The sequence below is a fragment of the Eucyclogobius newberryi genome, unplaced genomic scaffold (genome assembly GCF_026437365.1).
Source record: "Eucyclogobius newberryi isolate DKJ021-1_F unplaced genomic scaffold, fEucNew1.0.hap1 SCAF_5, whole genome shotgun sequence".
Taxonomy (NCBI): Eukaryota; Metazoa; Chordata; class Actinopteri; order Gobiiformes; family Gobiidae; genus Eucyclogobius; species Eucyclogobius newberryi.
In genome coordinates this window covers 5877105-5892056 of record NW_027316167.1, presented here as the reverse complement: position 1 = coordinate 5892056, position 14952 = coordinate 5877105, and the positions used below count along the sequence as shown (strand labels likewise).

The following is a 14952-nucleotide window of genomic DNA, read 5'->3' as shown; positions in this document are numbered from 1 at the left end:
CCGGGGCCCGCTGACGTGTGGAATGCAGTGTTGGACCCTCAGAGTGCAGTGTGGACCCTCAGAGTGCAGTGTGGACCCTCAAGAGTGCAGTATGGACCCTCAAGAGTGCAGAGTGGACCCTCAAGAGTGCAGTGTAGACCCTTAAGAATGCAGTGTAGACCCTCAAGAATGCAGTGTAGACCCTTAAGAATGCAGTGTAGACCCTCAAGAATGCAGTGTAGACCCTCAAGAATGCAGTGTGGACCCTCAAGAGTGCAGTATGGACCCTCAAGAGTGCAGTGTGGACCTTCAAGAGTGCAGTGTGGACCTTCAAGAGTGCAGTGTGGACCCTCAAGAGTGCAGAGTGGACCCTCAAGAGTGCAGAGTGGACCCTCAAGAGTGCAGTGTAGACCCTTAAGAATGCAGTGTAGACCCTCAAGAATGCAGTGTAGACCCTCAAGAATGCAGTGTAGACCCTCAAGAATGCAGTGTAGACCCTCAAGAGTGCAGTGCAGTGTTGGACCCTCAGAGTGCAGTGTAGACCCTCAAGGGTGCAGTGTGGACCTTCAAGAGTGCAGTGTGGACCTTCAAGAGTGCAGTGTGGACCCTCAAGAGTGCAGTGTGGACCCTCAAGAGTGCAGTGTGGACCCTCAAGAGTGCAGTGTGGACCCTCAAGAGTGCAGTGTAGACCCTCAAAAGTGCAGTGTTGGACCCTCATGAGTGCAGTGTAGACCCTCAAGAGTGCAGTGTAGACCCTCAAGAGTGCAGTGTGGACCCTCAAGAGTGCAGTGTGGACCCTCAGAGTGCAGTGTGGACCCTCAGAGTGCAGTGTGGACCCTCAGAGTGCAGTGTGGACCCTCAGAGTGCAGTGTGGACCCTCAAGAGTGCAGTGTGGACCCTCAAGAGTGCAGTGTAGACCCTCAAGAGTGCAGTGTAGACCCTCAAGAGTGCAGTGTAGACCCTCAGAGTGCAGTGTGGACCCTCAAGAGTGCAGTATGGACCCTCAAGAGTGCAGAGTGGACCCTCAAGAGTGCAGTGTAGACCCTTAAGAATGCAGTGTAGACCCTCAAGAATGCAGTGTAGACCCTCAAGAATGCAGTGTGGACCCTCAAGAGTGCAGTATGGACCCTCAAGAGTGCAGTGTGGACCTTCAAGAGTGCAGTGTGGACCTTCAAGAGTGCAGTGTGGACCCTCAAGAGTGCAGAGTGGACCCTCAAGAGTGCAGAGTGGACCCTCAAGAGTGCAGTGTAGACCCTTAAGAATGCAGTGTAGACCCTCAAGAATGCAGTGTAGACCCTCAAGAATGCAGTGTAGACCCTCAAGAATGCAGTGTAGACCCTCAAGAGTGCAGTGCAGTGTTGGACCCTCAGAGTGCAGTGTAGACCCTCAAGGGTGCAGTGTGGACCTTCAAGAGTGCAGTGTGGACCTTCAAGAGTGCAGTGTGGACCCTCAAGAGTGCAGTGTGGACCCTCAAGAGTGCAGTGTGGACCCTCAAGAGTGCAGTGTGGACCCTCAAGAGTGCAGTGTAGACCCTCAAAAGTGCAGTGTTGGACCCTCATGAGTGCAGTGTAGACCCTCAAGAGTGCAGTGTAGACCCTCAAGAGTGCAGTGTGGACCCTCAAGAGTGCAGTGTGGACCCTCAGAGTGCAGTGTGGACCCTCAGAGTGCAGTGTGGACCCTCAGAGTGCAGTGTGGACCCTCAGAGTGCAGTGTGGACCCTCAAGAGTGCAGTGTGGACCCTCAAGAGTGCAGTGTAGACCCTCAAGAGTGCAGTGTAGACCCTCAAGAGTGCAGTGTAGACCCTCAAGAGTGCAGTGTAGACCCTCAAGAGTGCAGTGTAGACCCTCAGAAGTGCAGTGTAGACCCTCAAAAGTGCAGTGTAGACCCTCAAGAATGCAGTGTAGACCCTCAAGAGTGCAGTGCAGTGTTGGACCCTCAGAGTGCAGTGTAGACCCTCAAGAGTGCAGTGTGGACCTTCAAGAGTGCAGTGTGGACCCTCAAGAGTGCAGAGTGGACCCTCAAGAGTGCAGTGTAGACCCTCAAGAGTGCAGTGTAGACCCTCAAGAGTGCAGTGTAGACCCTCAAGAGTGCAGTGTAGACCCTCAAGAATGCAGTGTAGACCCTCAATAATGCAGTGTAGATCCTCAAGAGTGCAGTGCAGTGTTGGACCCTCAGAGTGCAGTGTAGACCCTCAAGAGTGCAGTGTGGACCTTCAAGAGTGCAGTGTGGACCCTCAAGAGTGCAGTGTGGACCCTCAAGAGTGCAGAGTGGACCCTCAAGAGTGCAGTGTAGATCCTCAAGAGTGCAGTGCAGTGTTGGACCCTCAGAGTGCAGTGTAGACCCTCAAGAGTGCAGTGTAGACCCTCAAGAGTGCAGTGTAGACCCTCAAGAGTGCAGTGTAGACCCTCAAGAGTGCAGTGTAGACCCTCAAGAGTGCAGTGTAGACCCTCAAGAATGCAGTGTAGACCCTCAAGAGTGCAGTGTAGACCCTCAAGAGTGCAGTGCAGTGTTGGACCCTCAGAGTGCAGTGTAGACCCTCAAGAGTGCAGTGTGGACCCTCAAGAGTGCAGTGTAGACCCTCAGAGTGCAGTGTAGACCCTCAGAGGGCAGTGTAGCCCCTAAGAGTGCAGTTTAGACCCTCAAGAGTGCAGTGTTTTTTTTTTTAAAGTTCAGTTGAAAAGACAGATATTTCCATTTTTATTATATTATATATTATATATTATAACAGTATAGTTTTCTCAAGAAGGGTAGAATAATTTCATATATATTTTGTTTTTTGGGGAAACAAACCCTTCACTGGATATTACCCTCCGCACATTCAGGGGTGAACTTTAGCCCCCCCTGCCCTGCCCCTCGGCCCTGCACCCTGCCCTGCCCCTCGGCCCTGCACCCTGCCCTGCCCCTCGTCCCTGCACCCTGCCCCTCGGCCCTGCACCCTGCCCTGCCCCTCGGCCCTGCACCCTGCCCTGCCCCTCGGCCCTGCACCCTGCCCTGCCCCTCGGCCCTGCACCCTGCCCTGCCCCTCGGCCCTGCACCCTGCCCTGCCCCTCGGCCCTGCACCCTGCCCTGCCCCTCGGCCCTGCACCCTGCCCTGCCCCTCAGCCCTGCATCCTGCCCTCGTCTGCTCTCACACCTCGTAAAACTTCAGAGCCGCTCTTCTTCCTTTTTTGTGGGGCATTTCTCAGATTCTTTCCCGCTGTCGTATCAGATCGTAGACATCAGAGCGGTAATTACAGCCCGGCGTCACCGTGTAGCAGTAAAACTCAAACACACCTGTTCCCACGCCACTGAGCAAACACACCACGTCTGGCTTCAGAATAAAACACACCACCTACTGTGAGAAGGTACGATGCCCATGATGCCCGCGTTGTCCGGCGTGCTCCTGCGTGCTCCGGCGTGGTCCTGCGTGCTCCCGCGTTGTCCGGCGTGGTCCTGCGTGCTCCTGCGTGCTCCGGCGTGGTCCTGCGTGCTCCGGCGTGGTCCTGCGTGGTCCGGCGTGGTCCTGCGTGCTCCGGTGTGGTCCGGCATGGCCCGGCGTGCTCCGGCGTGCTCCTGCGTGCTCCGGCGTGGTCCTGCGTGCTCCGGCATGGCCCGGCGTGCTCCGGCGTGGTCCTGCGTGGTCTGGCGTGCTCCGGCGTGGTCCTGCGTGGTCTGGCGTGCTCCGGCGTGGTCCTGCGTGGTCTGGCGTGTTGACTGTGAGACCCTGTGCCGTAGGTATTGCGTATCTGGGAGGAGTCTGCAGCACCAGGAGGAAGTGCGTTTTGGCGGAGGACAATGGACTGAATCTGGCCTTCACCATCGCCCACGAGCTGGGACACAAGTAACTGTCCACTTCCTCCTTAATAACACCTGTGTATCGTCATAGAAACGAGCATATTTTAACTGACAGGTCTGCCAGCCAATTCGTTCCCCTCCCTCTCCCTCATACAGTCGCCGCTCCTCTCTTTCTCCCTCTCTTTCTCCCCTCTCATCTCCTCCTCCCCTCTCTTTCTCCCCCTCTTCCTCCCTCTCTTTCTCTCCTCTGTTCCCACCCTCTCTTTCTCTCCTCTCTTTCTCTCTTCTCTTCCTCCCCTCTCTTCCTCTCTCTTTCTCTTTCTCTTTCTCTTTCTCTTTCTCTTGCTCTTGCTCTTTCTCTCCTCTCTTGCCTTGTCTAAGTTACAGAAAGTATACATTTATTATTATAATTACAGCATTTATCAATAAGCCCTAAAGCCTGATTTAGCGCATATGAAACATAAACTCTTCCTGGTTCTATCATCACTACATTAAATACATTAAATCTGTCGTGATCCTGGTGCTGTATGTTTACATTAAGTCTGTTTAAATATGATTAAAGATAATTTAAACACATTTGGGGAATCTCTTTAAACACATTATGTCCCGTACCGTATCGTTGTTATTCCCTTTAGAGCGCGCTGTCACGTTGTCACGGCGACCTCTGACTAACATGTTGTTCGCAGCATGGGGATGAGCCACGACGATGACCACCCCTCCTGCACCGGCCACTCCCACATCATGTCTGGAGAATGGGTCAAAGGTCGGAATCCCAGCGACCTTTCCTGGTCGTCGTGCAGCCGGGACGACTTGGAGAACTTCCTGCGGTGAGGATTTCCCCCGCGAGCGCGTTCTGATGACGCCGGCGGCGTAGAACCCGAGTTTTAAGGCCCACGTCGTTATGAATTCAAGTGCTACGACGATGTTGAAGACGCTCTGTGGTACTTACGGATGCAGGACTAAATGAAACAAAATGGCGTCGTCTATCAGAGGCACGAGAGTGAGAAATATACAGTGAACATAGACCGAAACCATGGAAACCGCTTAAACTTCAAAAAGTCCTTATCAATTGGCTGAAACAAAGAAACAAATGAGCCATGCACAAGTATCTCACGCTTGTTGTTTCTACTGTGAATAGTCTGTGTTTCCTTTGTAACGTCTCAGATGTGTTTTCATGTGTCTTCTTGAATGTTTAATGTCTTAACCTGCCTTAAGCTGTCCCTGAGTGTCCCTCTGACTTCAGACTGGACCCGGTCCGAAGGGTGAAACAAACAGCAGTTATTGTCCTGGTGTAATCATCGTACAACATATTATACTTTTCCTTCACAGTCTCAAATGTGATTTCGTCTTCTGTTGCTTGACCAGGTCTAAGTCCAGCGCATGCCTGCTCCACACTGACCCAAGGAGCCGTTACCAGATCCGGCTCTCTCCCAAGCTGCCCGGGATGCACTACAGTGTGGACGAACAGTGTCAGATCCTGTTTGGAACCAACGCCACCTTCTGCACGGACATGGAAGTACGCTCTCCCTGATCATGACCCAAACATGAAGACTTGTGTCACTAATGGAACCGTCTGTGTCCTCTGCAGCACCTGATGTGCGCCGGCCTGTGGTGTATGGTGGAGGGAGACTCGGCCTGTAAGACCAAACTGGATCCTCCTCTGGACGGGACGGAGTGTGGAGTGGACAAGGTGCAAACACTTTACACTAAAGCTTTAATGCCACCAGCGGGAGCATCGCTAGCGTTTGAAATGAGAGTAAACTCATTAATAATGTCTTTGTTGGACCAGTTTTGGAGCATAATTTCAGTAAAAAAATAAATTAAACATGAATATATCATATTTATTCATATTTATTTAGAAGCAGATCCGGCTTTACACAGGAATTTTTAAGTGTAACAAGTAGAAATAGCATTAGCCATGTTCTATGTTCTGGATGTTACTTAAGCCCCGCCCAATAACAACAAATAATAAAACTATGAATAATAATATTTATAACATAATGTTGTTATAATAATGTGGCTGAAATGGAAACACATTGGCTCTTGTGCAGTGGAAACACATTGGCTCTTGTGCAGTGGAAACACGTTGGCTCTTGTGCAGTGGAAACACGTTGGCTCTTGTGCAGTGGAAACACGTTGGCTCTTGTGCAGTGGAAACACGTTGGCTCTTGTGCAGTGGAAACACATTGGCTCTTGTGCAGTGGAAACACATTGACTCTTGTGCAGTGGAAACACGTTGGCTCTTGTGCAGTGGAAACACGTTGGCTCTTGTGCAGTGGAAACACGTTGGCTCTTGTGCAGTGGAAACACATTGGCTCTTGTGCAGTGGAAACACGTTGGCTCTTGTGCAGTGGAAACACGTTGGCTCTTGTGCAGTGGAAACACATTGACTCTTGTGCAGTGGAAACACATTGGCTCTTGTGCAGTGGAAACACATTGACTCTTGTGCTGTGTAAACACGTTGACTCTTGTGCAGTGGAAACACATTGGCTCTTGTGCAGTGGAAACACATTGGCTCTTGTGCAGTGGAAACACATTGACTCTTGTGCTGTGTAAACACGTTGGCTCTTGTGCAGTGGAAACACGTTGGCTCTTGTGCAGTGGAAACACGTTGGCTCTTGTGCAGTGGAAACACATTGGCTCTTGTGCAGTGGAAACACATTGGCTCTTGTGCAGTGGAAACACATTGGCTCTTGTGCTGTGGAAACACGTTTGCTCTTGTGCAGTGGAAACACGTTGGCTCTTGTGCAGTGGAAACACATGGGCTCTTGTGCAGTGGAAACACATTGGCTCTTGTGCTGTGGAAACACGTTTGCTCTTGTGCAGTGGAAACACATGGGCTCTTGTGCAGTGGAAACACATTGGCTCTTGTGCAATGTAAACACGTTGGCTCTTGTGCAGTGGAAACACGTTGGCTCTTGTGCAGTGGAAACACATTGGCTCTTGTGCAGTGGAAACACATTGGCTCTTGTGCAGTGGAAACACGTTGGCTCTTGTGCAGTGGAAACACGTTGGCTCTTGTGCAGTGTAAACACGTTGGCTCTTGTGCAGTGGAAACACGTTGGCTCTTGTGCAGTGGAAACACGTTGGCTCTTGTGCAGTGGAAACACGTTGGCTCTTGTGCAGTGGAAACACATGGGCTCTTGTGCAGTGTAAACACATTGGCTCTTGTGCAGTGTAAACGGGGCTAAACTCACGTCTCGTTGTGTTGCAGTGGTGCAGAGCCGGCGAGTGCGTCATCAAGAGCCCAATCCCTCAGCACATCGACGGGGACTGGAGCCCTTGGAGCCAGTGGAGCATGTGCAGCCGAACCTGTGGCACCGGAGTGCAGTTCAGGCAGAGGAAGTGTGACAACCCGCCGTAAGTGCAGTGGACATAGATTTAAAAGAGATCTTCTGCTGACTTGTACAAAACGTGTTCCACTCAGTGAACAGGGTTTCTTCATCATTAGCTTCCTCATCTGTGTTTGTATAATCCTGTATTGTCCTGCATTAGAGGCTCAGATCACTTGCAGCATTAGACTGGACATAGAACTGGACGTAGTGAGGCCTATCGTGGCTCTAGTAGTTTTAGTGACTAATGTGGAGTAGATTAGAGTAGTTTATATCTTGATTTACAAAGACAAAAGCGGAAAAAAAACCTGGAAGTTCGAACAGTAGAATATTTTAAAACAATGTATATTTCTATAGAGTCTGGTGTGTTCAGAGTGCCCATGGTAAACATCTGCAGGAGCGTTCACATTCAAGAGTCTGAAATATGAACTGATAAACACCAGAATCCCATGTACAACATTTTTCTGTTACTGCTTTATGATTTGATTGCTCTTCATTGTGCAGCCCTAATAATGCTTTAAAATTATGTTATAGTTTAAGACTGAATACCCGACTCTTAAATATATAATGTTAGCATTGGTGCTGTGCCCTCTTTAATGCCCCCTGTGTTTGGTTGTAGTCCTGGTCCTGGGGGCCGACACTGTCAGAAGACCAGTGTGGAGCATAAGGCCTGTGAGAGGCCCTACTGTCCTAAAGGGGCCCCCAGCTTCAGGGACCTGCAGTGTCTGTCCCACGACCGGCAGTTTCCTCTCCTGAAGAGCAGTTTGATGACAGCCGTGGTGAACGATGGTGAGAACACATGACACGATAACCTCCGGCCTGTCATTGCCATGGCGACCTGTTCATCAGCACTGTAACACGTGTCGTCACCACTTCACTACAACTGTATTAACTTCAAAACCTCACAATAGTGGCAGTTTTGGAGATTCTTTTCATGTTCACAATAGATCTAATGTGAGTCATTCCTGAATAGTTTCAGAGGGAACATCACAGCCACGTCAGACAGAAGGGCGTGTCTTGTGTTCTCCTCGACAAAACGTTCTTCTCTCAAGTTTGTCGACAAAAAAAAGTCCCAGCTCTTGCTCTGCTGCATGGTATTCAAATGTGAAATATACAAAGACCATCAATATTAGCACGTATAAATGTGACGTATAAATAATGACGTGAGTGCGAACACATCGTACGGCAGGTTCAAAGTTCACCTCAAGGCGCCACCGCTCGCTTTGTCACATCTTTGGCACGTTCTCCGCACTATTGTTTCTGTAACTGTCCTCACACATTGACGTGAACGCTGTGTTTCCATTGGCTCAGAGAAACCGTGCGTGCTGTTCTGCAGTCCAGTGGGGCGGAACGTTCCGGTGCTGGTGTTGGAGCGGGTGATGGACGGGACGCCCTGCGGCCCGTATGAGGCTGACCTCTGTGTGAACGGGCGGTGTCAGGTACGCACAGGATACACAATACGGTGCAGATGGAAGTGCAACACGAGCTCTGGTTCTGTCTTTGAGGAAAAGGCTCTTTACATCACGTTTCACGAGCGAAGACCACGACCCGAGCTATGAAGTGTTTAGTGACGTACGAGAAACATGAACAACACGAGTCACAGATGTGGATGCAGTTTTGGGGCTTCAGGCGATGAGGGCTGAAGGCTCCCGGGCCTCGAGACCCCCATCGAAGTAGAAGAAAGTAGAATAATTAGAATGATTAAAAGAGGGTCGGAGGGAGGGGCACGAAGTCACGAACGCTGATGTGTGTGACCTGGATGCTTAAATAGTGTAGGAAGGGGCGTAAGATGGGCGTGGTCCTGCTCCCGACCTTAAGATAACAAACTTATCTTCATAAAACTGTGAGAGGTCATTGTGTGTATATATATTTCCTCACAGCTTTCAGGCCACTTCACTTATTCTACAAACCTAACTTTATCTTTTGTAAAACTTGTGATGTTAGACAATGTGAATGAAAAGATTATTATTAATGAAGAGATTAAATATTGCAAGGTGTCAACAATGATGATGAATTATTGTTTAAATCATATTACTTTTAACAATAATCGATTCGTGACAGTTAAATGTGGTGCATATATTTGCGCTAAAGCGGATTGTTTCTGTTATAGATGCTCTGCCAATGGTCAAGGCTGAAAACACACAAAACACATCTTCTCCTTTCACTTATCCACAGTATATGTTTGTAACCTTTTTTAAACTGTCCTCGATTCGCGTGATATCGTTCTCTCTCTCGTTCTCTCTCGTTGGCGTTGCAGAAGATCGGCTGCGACGGCATCATCGGTTCTGCCTCCAAAGAGGACCGCTGCGGCACGTGTAACGGGGACGGGCGCTCGTGCCGCGTGGTCAGGGGAGACTTCAACCACACCAAAGGCATGGGTCAGTCTGCTCGCTGACCGCTGCTGCACCTCAGGCTTCGTTTTCGCACTGCTGATTATGTGGTCTGATTCTGATTCTGTCCCAATGAAGATTTTGTGTTATCCTGGTTCAGTTATTGATATTGCTGTCTGGTTTCAATATAGACTTGTTTCCTTTTGTTTTCAGCGAAATTATCTCTATTTATTTGTTTTATTTATTCAGGTGCGCTCACACTTGTGGGGTTTTTTTTGCCCTAAATTGAGCCCATTTTAGTCCTTATGTGGACTTGGGCTGGTCCTATACAAGTCATTGCTTAGTTCCGGTTCTAGTTTTGGTTCTAGTTTTGGTCTAGTTCTAGTTTTGGTCTAGTTCTGGTCTGGTTCTAGGTCTGGTCTAGTTTTGGTTCTAGTTTTGGTCTAGTTCTGGTTCTAGTTTTGGTCTAGTTCTGGTCTGGTTCTGGTCTAGTTCTGGTTCTAGTTCTGGTCTAATTCTGGTTCTGGTTCTAGTTCTGGTTCTAGTTTTGGTCTAGTTCTGGTTCTAGTTTTGGTCTAGTTCTGGTCTGGTTCTAGTTTTGGTTCTAGTTCTGGTTCTGATTCTGGTTCTGGTCTAGTTTGGGGTCCTGAGTTTGGTTCCCACAAACTCACAAACATCAATAATTAAACCAGTTGCGTGTTGTGTTGAAACATGTAAAATAATAGACTTTTTTAACGTATTTAAAGGTTACGCCACGTGACTTTTCAGGAGGACTGTGCACCGCCTGCTTCTCGTCTCCATGGAGATGTGATTGCTTTGCCTAAAACGCTCCACAGTTTGGCATTAAACGCACTGGGACATACAAGTTCCTCTGTCCCTGCTGCAGTAGCACTTTTAAACACATGTCAGTGCAAATGAACTTGAGCCTTTGAGGTTAAGTTATTAAGTAATTAAATGAATGTTATGTGCAATTACTCAGCTTTTAATGGCTGTTGCGCCTGATGATGGGTACTTTAAAGACTTTCAACTGGAATAGATGGCTGACAATTTGTGACTTATTGATATTATCGTTGTGCGTGTTGCATTTATACGTGTGCGTTGTATTTATACGTGTACTGCATTTAGGCGGTGACAGACTCTAGATAACTATAGATGTGTGCAGTATTTATATCATACTTGGAAGTTGATATTGTATATACAGTACGTTGATTTGAAGTATATATTTTTGTAACGCTCTGAGTTACGGGTCATGCAGCTAAAGTTTACCCTAGCGCACCTTTAAATACAATTGTACAGGGAATAAATAAGTCTTCTCCATGCACAGTACAACCTCATAATTATATTGACTGTTACGTGTGAGTTGACACACAGCGGGATGTGATTAGTGCTGTCCATGGTGCTGTTTGATTCACAGGGCTCATCACAGCGTTCTGACCTGCTGTTATAATGGACAGTGTTCCACGGCACCCTGCGGTTTTAGAAGCGTGGGAAGTCAACGTTTTCAGGAGGATAAGAGCATGATTCAGTTCCAGCTGTGTCTGTCTGTCCTCTGTCCTCTGCCCTTCTCTGTCCTCCTCTGTCCCCCTCTGTCCTTCTCTGTCCTCCTCTGTCCCCCTCTGTCCTTCTCTGTCCTCCTCTGTCCCCCTCTGTCCTCTTCTGTCCTTCTCTGTCCTCCTCTGTCCCCCTCTGTCCTCCTCTGTCCCCCTCTTTCTGGTCCTTGTTCTGGTCCTCCCTCTGGTCCTCCCTCTTGTTCTCCCTCTGGTCATCCCTGTGGTCCTCCCTCTTGTTCTCCCTGTGATCCTCCCTCTTGTTCTCCCTCTGGTCCTCCCTCTGGTCCTCCCTCTTGTTCTCCCTCTGGTCCTCCCTCTTGTTCTCCCTGTGGTCCTCCCTCTTGTTATCCCTGTGGTCCTCCCTCTGGTCCTCCCTGTGATCCTCCCTCTTGTTCTCCCTCTGGTCCTCCCTGTGATCCTCCCTCTTGTTCTCCCTGTGATCCTCCCTCTTGTTCTCCCTCTGGTCCTCCCTCTTGTTTTCCCTGTGGTCCTCCCTGTAGTCCTCCCTCTTGTTCTCCTTGTGGTCCTCCCTCTGGTCCTCCCTCTGGTCCTCCTGATCAGCGGCTGACGCCTCCTCTGTCTCTCTGCTCAGGGTACATCGAGGCGGTGGTGATCCCTGCAGGAGCGCGGAGGATCAAAGTGGTGGAGGGAAAGCCGTCTCACAGCTTCCTGGGTAAAGATGAGACACTAAAACTTCACAAACAGAACAGTTGCTAGTGTGCTCGCCGTACTCTAGTGTGCTCGCCGGACTCTAGTGTGCTCGCCGTACTTTAGTGTGCTCGCCGTACTCAAGAGTTATCGCCGTACTCTTGTGTGCTCGCCGTACTCTAGTGTGCTCGCCGTACTCTAGTGTGCTCGCTGTACTCTAGTGTGCTCGCCGTACTCTAGTATGCTCGCTATATTCTAGTGTGCATACTCCAGTGTGCTCACCATACTCTAGTATGCTCACCATACTCGAGTGTGCATACTCTAGTGTGCTCGTCATACTCTAGTGTGCTCACCATACTCAAGCGTGCATACTCTAGTGTGCTCGCCGTACTCTAGTATGCTCGCTATATTCTAGTGTGCATACTCCAGTGTGCTCACCATACTCTAGTATGCTCACCATACTCGAGTGTGCATACTCTAGTGTGCTCGTCATACTCTAGTGTGCTCACCATACTCAAGCGTGCATACTCTAGTGTGCTCGCCGTACTCTAGTATGCTCGCTATATTCTAGTGTGCATACTCCAGTGTGCTCACCATACTCTAGTGTGCTCACCATACTCAAGCGTGCATACTCTAGTGTGCTCACCATACTCGAGTGTGCATACTCTAGTGTTGTGCTCGTCATACTCGAGTGTGCATACTCTAGTGTGCTCGCCATACTCTAGTGTGCTCACCATACTCGAGTATGCATACTCTAGTGTGCTCACCATACTCGAGTATGCATACTCTAGTGTGCTTACCATACTTGAGTGTGCATACTCTAGTGTTGTGCTCACCATACTCGAGTATGCATACTCTAGTGTGCTCGTCATACTCTAGTGTGCTCACCATACTCAAGCGTGCATACTCTAGTGTGCTCGCCATACTCTAGTATGCTCGCTATATTCTAGTGTGCATACTCCAGTGTGCTCACCATACTCTAGTGTGCTCACCATACTCAAGCGTGCATACTCTAGTGTGCTCGTCATACTCGAGCGTGCAGACTCTAGTGTGCTCGTCATACTCGAGTGTGCAGACTCTAGTGTGCTCCCCATACTCGAGTGTGCATACTCTAGTGTGCTCACCATACTCGAGTGTGCATACTCTAGTGTTGTGCTCGTCATACTCGAGTGTGCATACTCTAGTGTGCTCGCCATACTCTAGTGTGCTCACCATACTCGAGTATGCATACTCTAGTGTGCTCACCATACTCGAGTATGCATACTCTAGTGTGCTCACCATACTTGAGTGTGCATACTCTAGTGTTGTGCTCGTCATACTCAAGCGTGCATACTCTAGTATGCTCACCATACTCGAGCGTGCATACTCTAGTGTGCTCACCATATTCGAGTGTGCAGACTCTAGTGTTGTGCTCACCATACTCGAGTGTGCAGACTCTAGTGTTGTGCTCACCATACTCGAGTGTGCAGACTCTAGTGTTGTGCTCACCATACTCGAGTGTGCAGACTCTAGTGTTGTGCTCACCATACTCGAGTGTGCAGACTCTAGTGTTGTGCTCACCATACTCGAGTGTGCAGACTCTAGTGTTGTGCTCACCATACTCGAGTGTGCAGACTTTAGTGTTGTGCTCACCATACTCGAGTGTGCAGACTCTAGTGTTGTGCTCACCATACTCGAGTGTGCAGACTCTAGTGTTGTGCTCACCATACTCGAGTGTGCAGACTCTAGTGTTGTGCTCACCATACTCGAGTGTGCAGACTCTAGTGTTGTGCTCACCATACTCGAGTGTGCAGACTCTAGTGTTGTGCTCACCATACTCGAGTGTGCAGACTCTAGTGTTGTGCTCACCATACTCGAGTGTGCAGACTCTAGTGTGCTCGCAGAGAAAAAGCAGCAATGATTCAAATCAATGTTTGATGTCTACATTCAGAATCAACAATTTACGTACCTTACCTTTAAGATAAATAAATATCCTCATGCTAAATGATTGCAAATTGTTTGTTTAATTGCTAGTGTAGTATGTAATGAATGTGGAATGCCTTTTAATATTCTAAATGTGCTATTTACCATGCAAATTCGGCTTTTACATTGCCTTCTTCAGTTTAACTTAACTTAAAAGTGTATTATGTTGTATAATTAACAGTTAAATCAGAAGTGGATGCAGATTCTCTCATCTAAAAAATATATTTAAAATACTTAAAAAAATATTTTCAGTAAATCAGTTCATGGACATTGTAGTACAATAATGATTTGTCGTAACAGCGCTCAAAGACTCGGGTAAGAGGTCCATCAACAGTGACTGGAAGATTGAGCTCCCGGGAGAGTTCGAGGTGGCCGGGACCACTGTGCGCTACGTGAGGAGGGGACTGTGGGAGAAGATGTCCGCCAAGGGCCCCACCACGCTGCCCCTGCACCTCATGGTGAGTTTCCCAGAGTCTCAAGGTCTGAAGAAGTCTAAAGAAGTCTAAAGAAGTCTAAAGCAGTGAAGACATGTCCTTTGTGCTGTGTTCAGGTGCTGCTCTTCCATGACCAGATCTATGAGATTCACTACGAGTACACTGTGACCTTGAACGCATCGGAGCCGAGTGTGGAGCCGAAGGAGCCGGAGCATCTGTACATCTGGACCCACAGCCGATGGCAGAACTGTACGGTGCAGTGTGGAGGAGGTGAGACCCACAGAGATGGAACTCATGCACCAAAGAGTCCAAAATGTTACACCAGATTCTTTATTAAACGTTGCTAAAAGGACACCTATCGTGCTTAGAATTGAGCTAGTAACAAGTAGATCATCATTTTACATTTTGTTCATTGAAAAACGCAATATTCTCTCTCTAAAACGGCTGGAAACAGGTTTGTTGACTTCCCCTTCGGAACAGGAGCTCTGATAAGCCCCGCCTCTTCATGGTGACGTTTCACTGTAACAAGCCGTGAACTGTCATTTATGTGTTCTCATTTTTGAAAAGTGGCTATGTGACATTTTAAAACCCGACCTCATGGGATAAACAGTTGGACAAACTTAAACAGAAAAGGCATTTGTTACAGTGAGTGTACCCCTCAAACTGCAGGTCACTTTGTTAGTCCAGGGCTGGTACAATGTCTATGACACCATAATATTACCATATTACACCTGCTTGTCCTTGACTGATGAACTGCTCTGTGTTTTAGGGGAGCGTAGGACAGTTGTGTCCTGTATGAGAATCGCCAACAAGAGCATGGAGGTGGTCAGTGACGGCTTCTGCCAACCTGAGAATAGGCCACACCCACAGGTCCGGCTCTGCAACTCTCACCCCTGTCAGTACAGGTGAGTCACCCCTGTCAGTACAGTACGGTGACAGTCAA

General features: G+C 48.8%; 1 protein-coding gene across 1 annotated transcript in view; it reads left to right on the top strand.

The window, feature by feature from the left end:
• Positions 1-14952, top strand: part of adamts17 (ADAM metallopeptidase with thrombospondin type 1 motif, 17) — a 31363-nt gene that overhangs the window by 11070 nt on the left and 5341 nt on the right. Inside the window, exons 9-20 of the mRNA XM_072465624.1 lie at positions 3694-3799; positions 4440-4580; positions 5119-5269; positions 5342-5443; positions 6968-7113; positions 7705-7874; positions 8397-8524; positions 9343-9463; positions 11558-11638; positions 13876-14033; positions 14126-14279; positions 14779-14914. Coding sequence (XP_072321725.1) covers positions 3694-3799; positions 4440-4580; positions 5119-5269; positions 5342-5443; positions 6968-7113; positions 7705-7874; positions 8397-8524; positions 9343-9463; positions 11558-11638; positions 13876-14033; positions 14126-14279; positions 14779-14914 — 1594 coding nt within the window. The remainder of the gene's footprint in view (positions 1-3693; positions 3800-4439; positions 4581-5118; positions 5270-5341; positions 5444-6967; positions 7114-7704; positions 7875-8396; positions 8525-9342; positions 9464-11557; positions 11639-13875; positions 14034-14125; positions 14280-14778; positions 14915-14952) is intronic.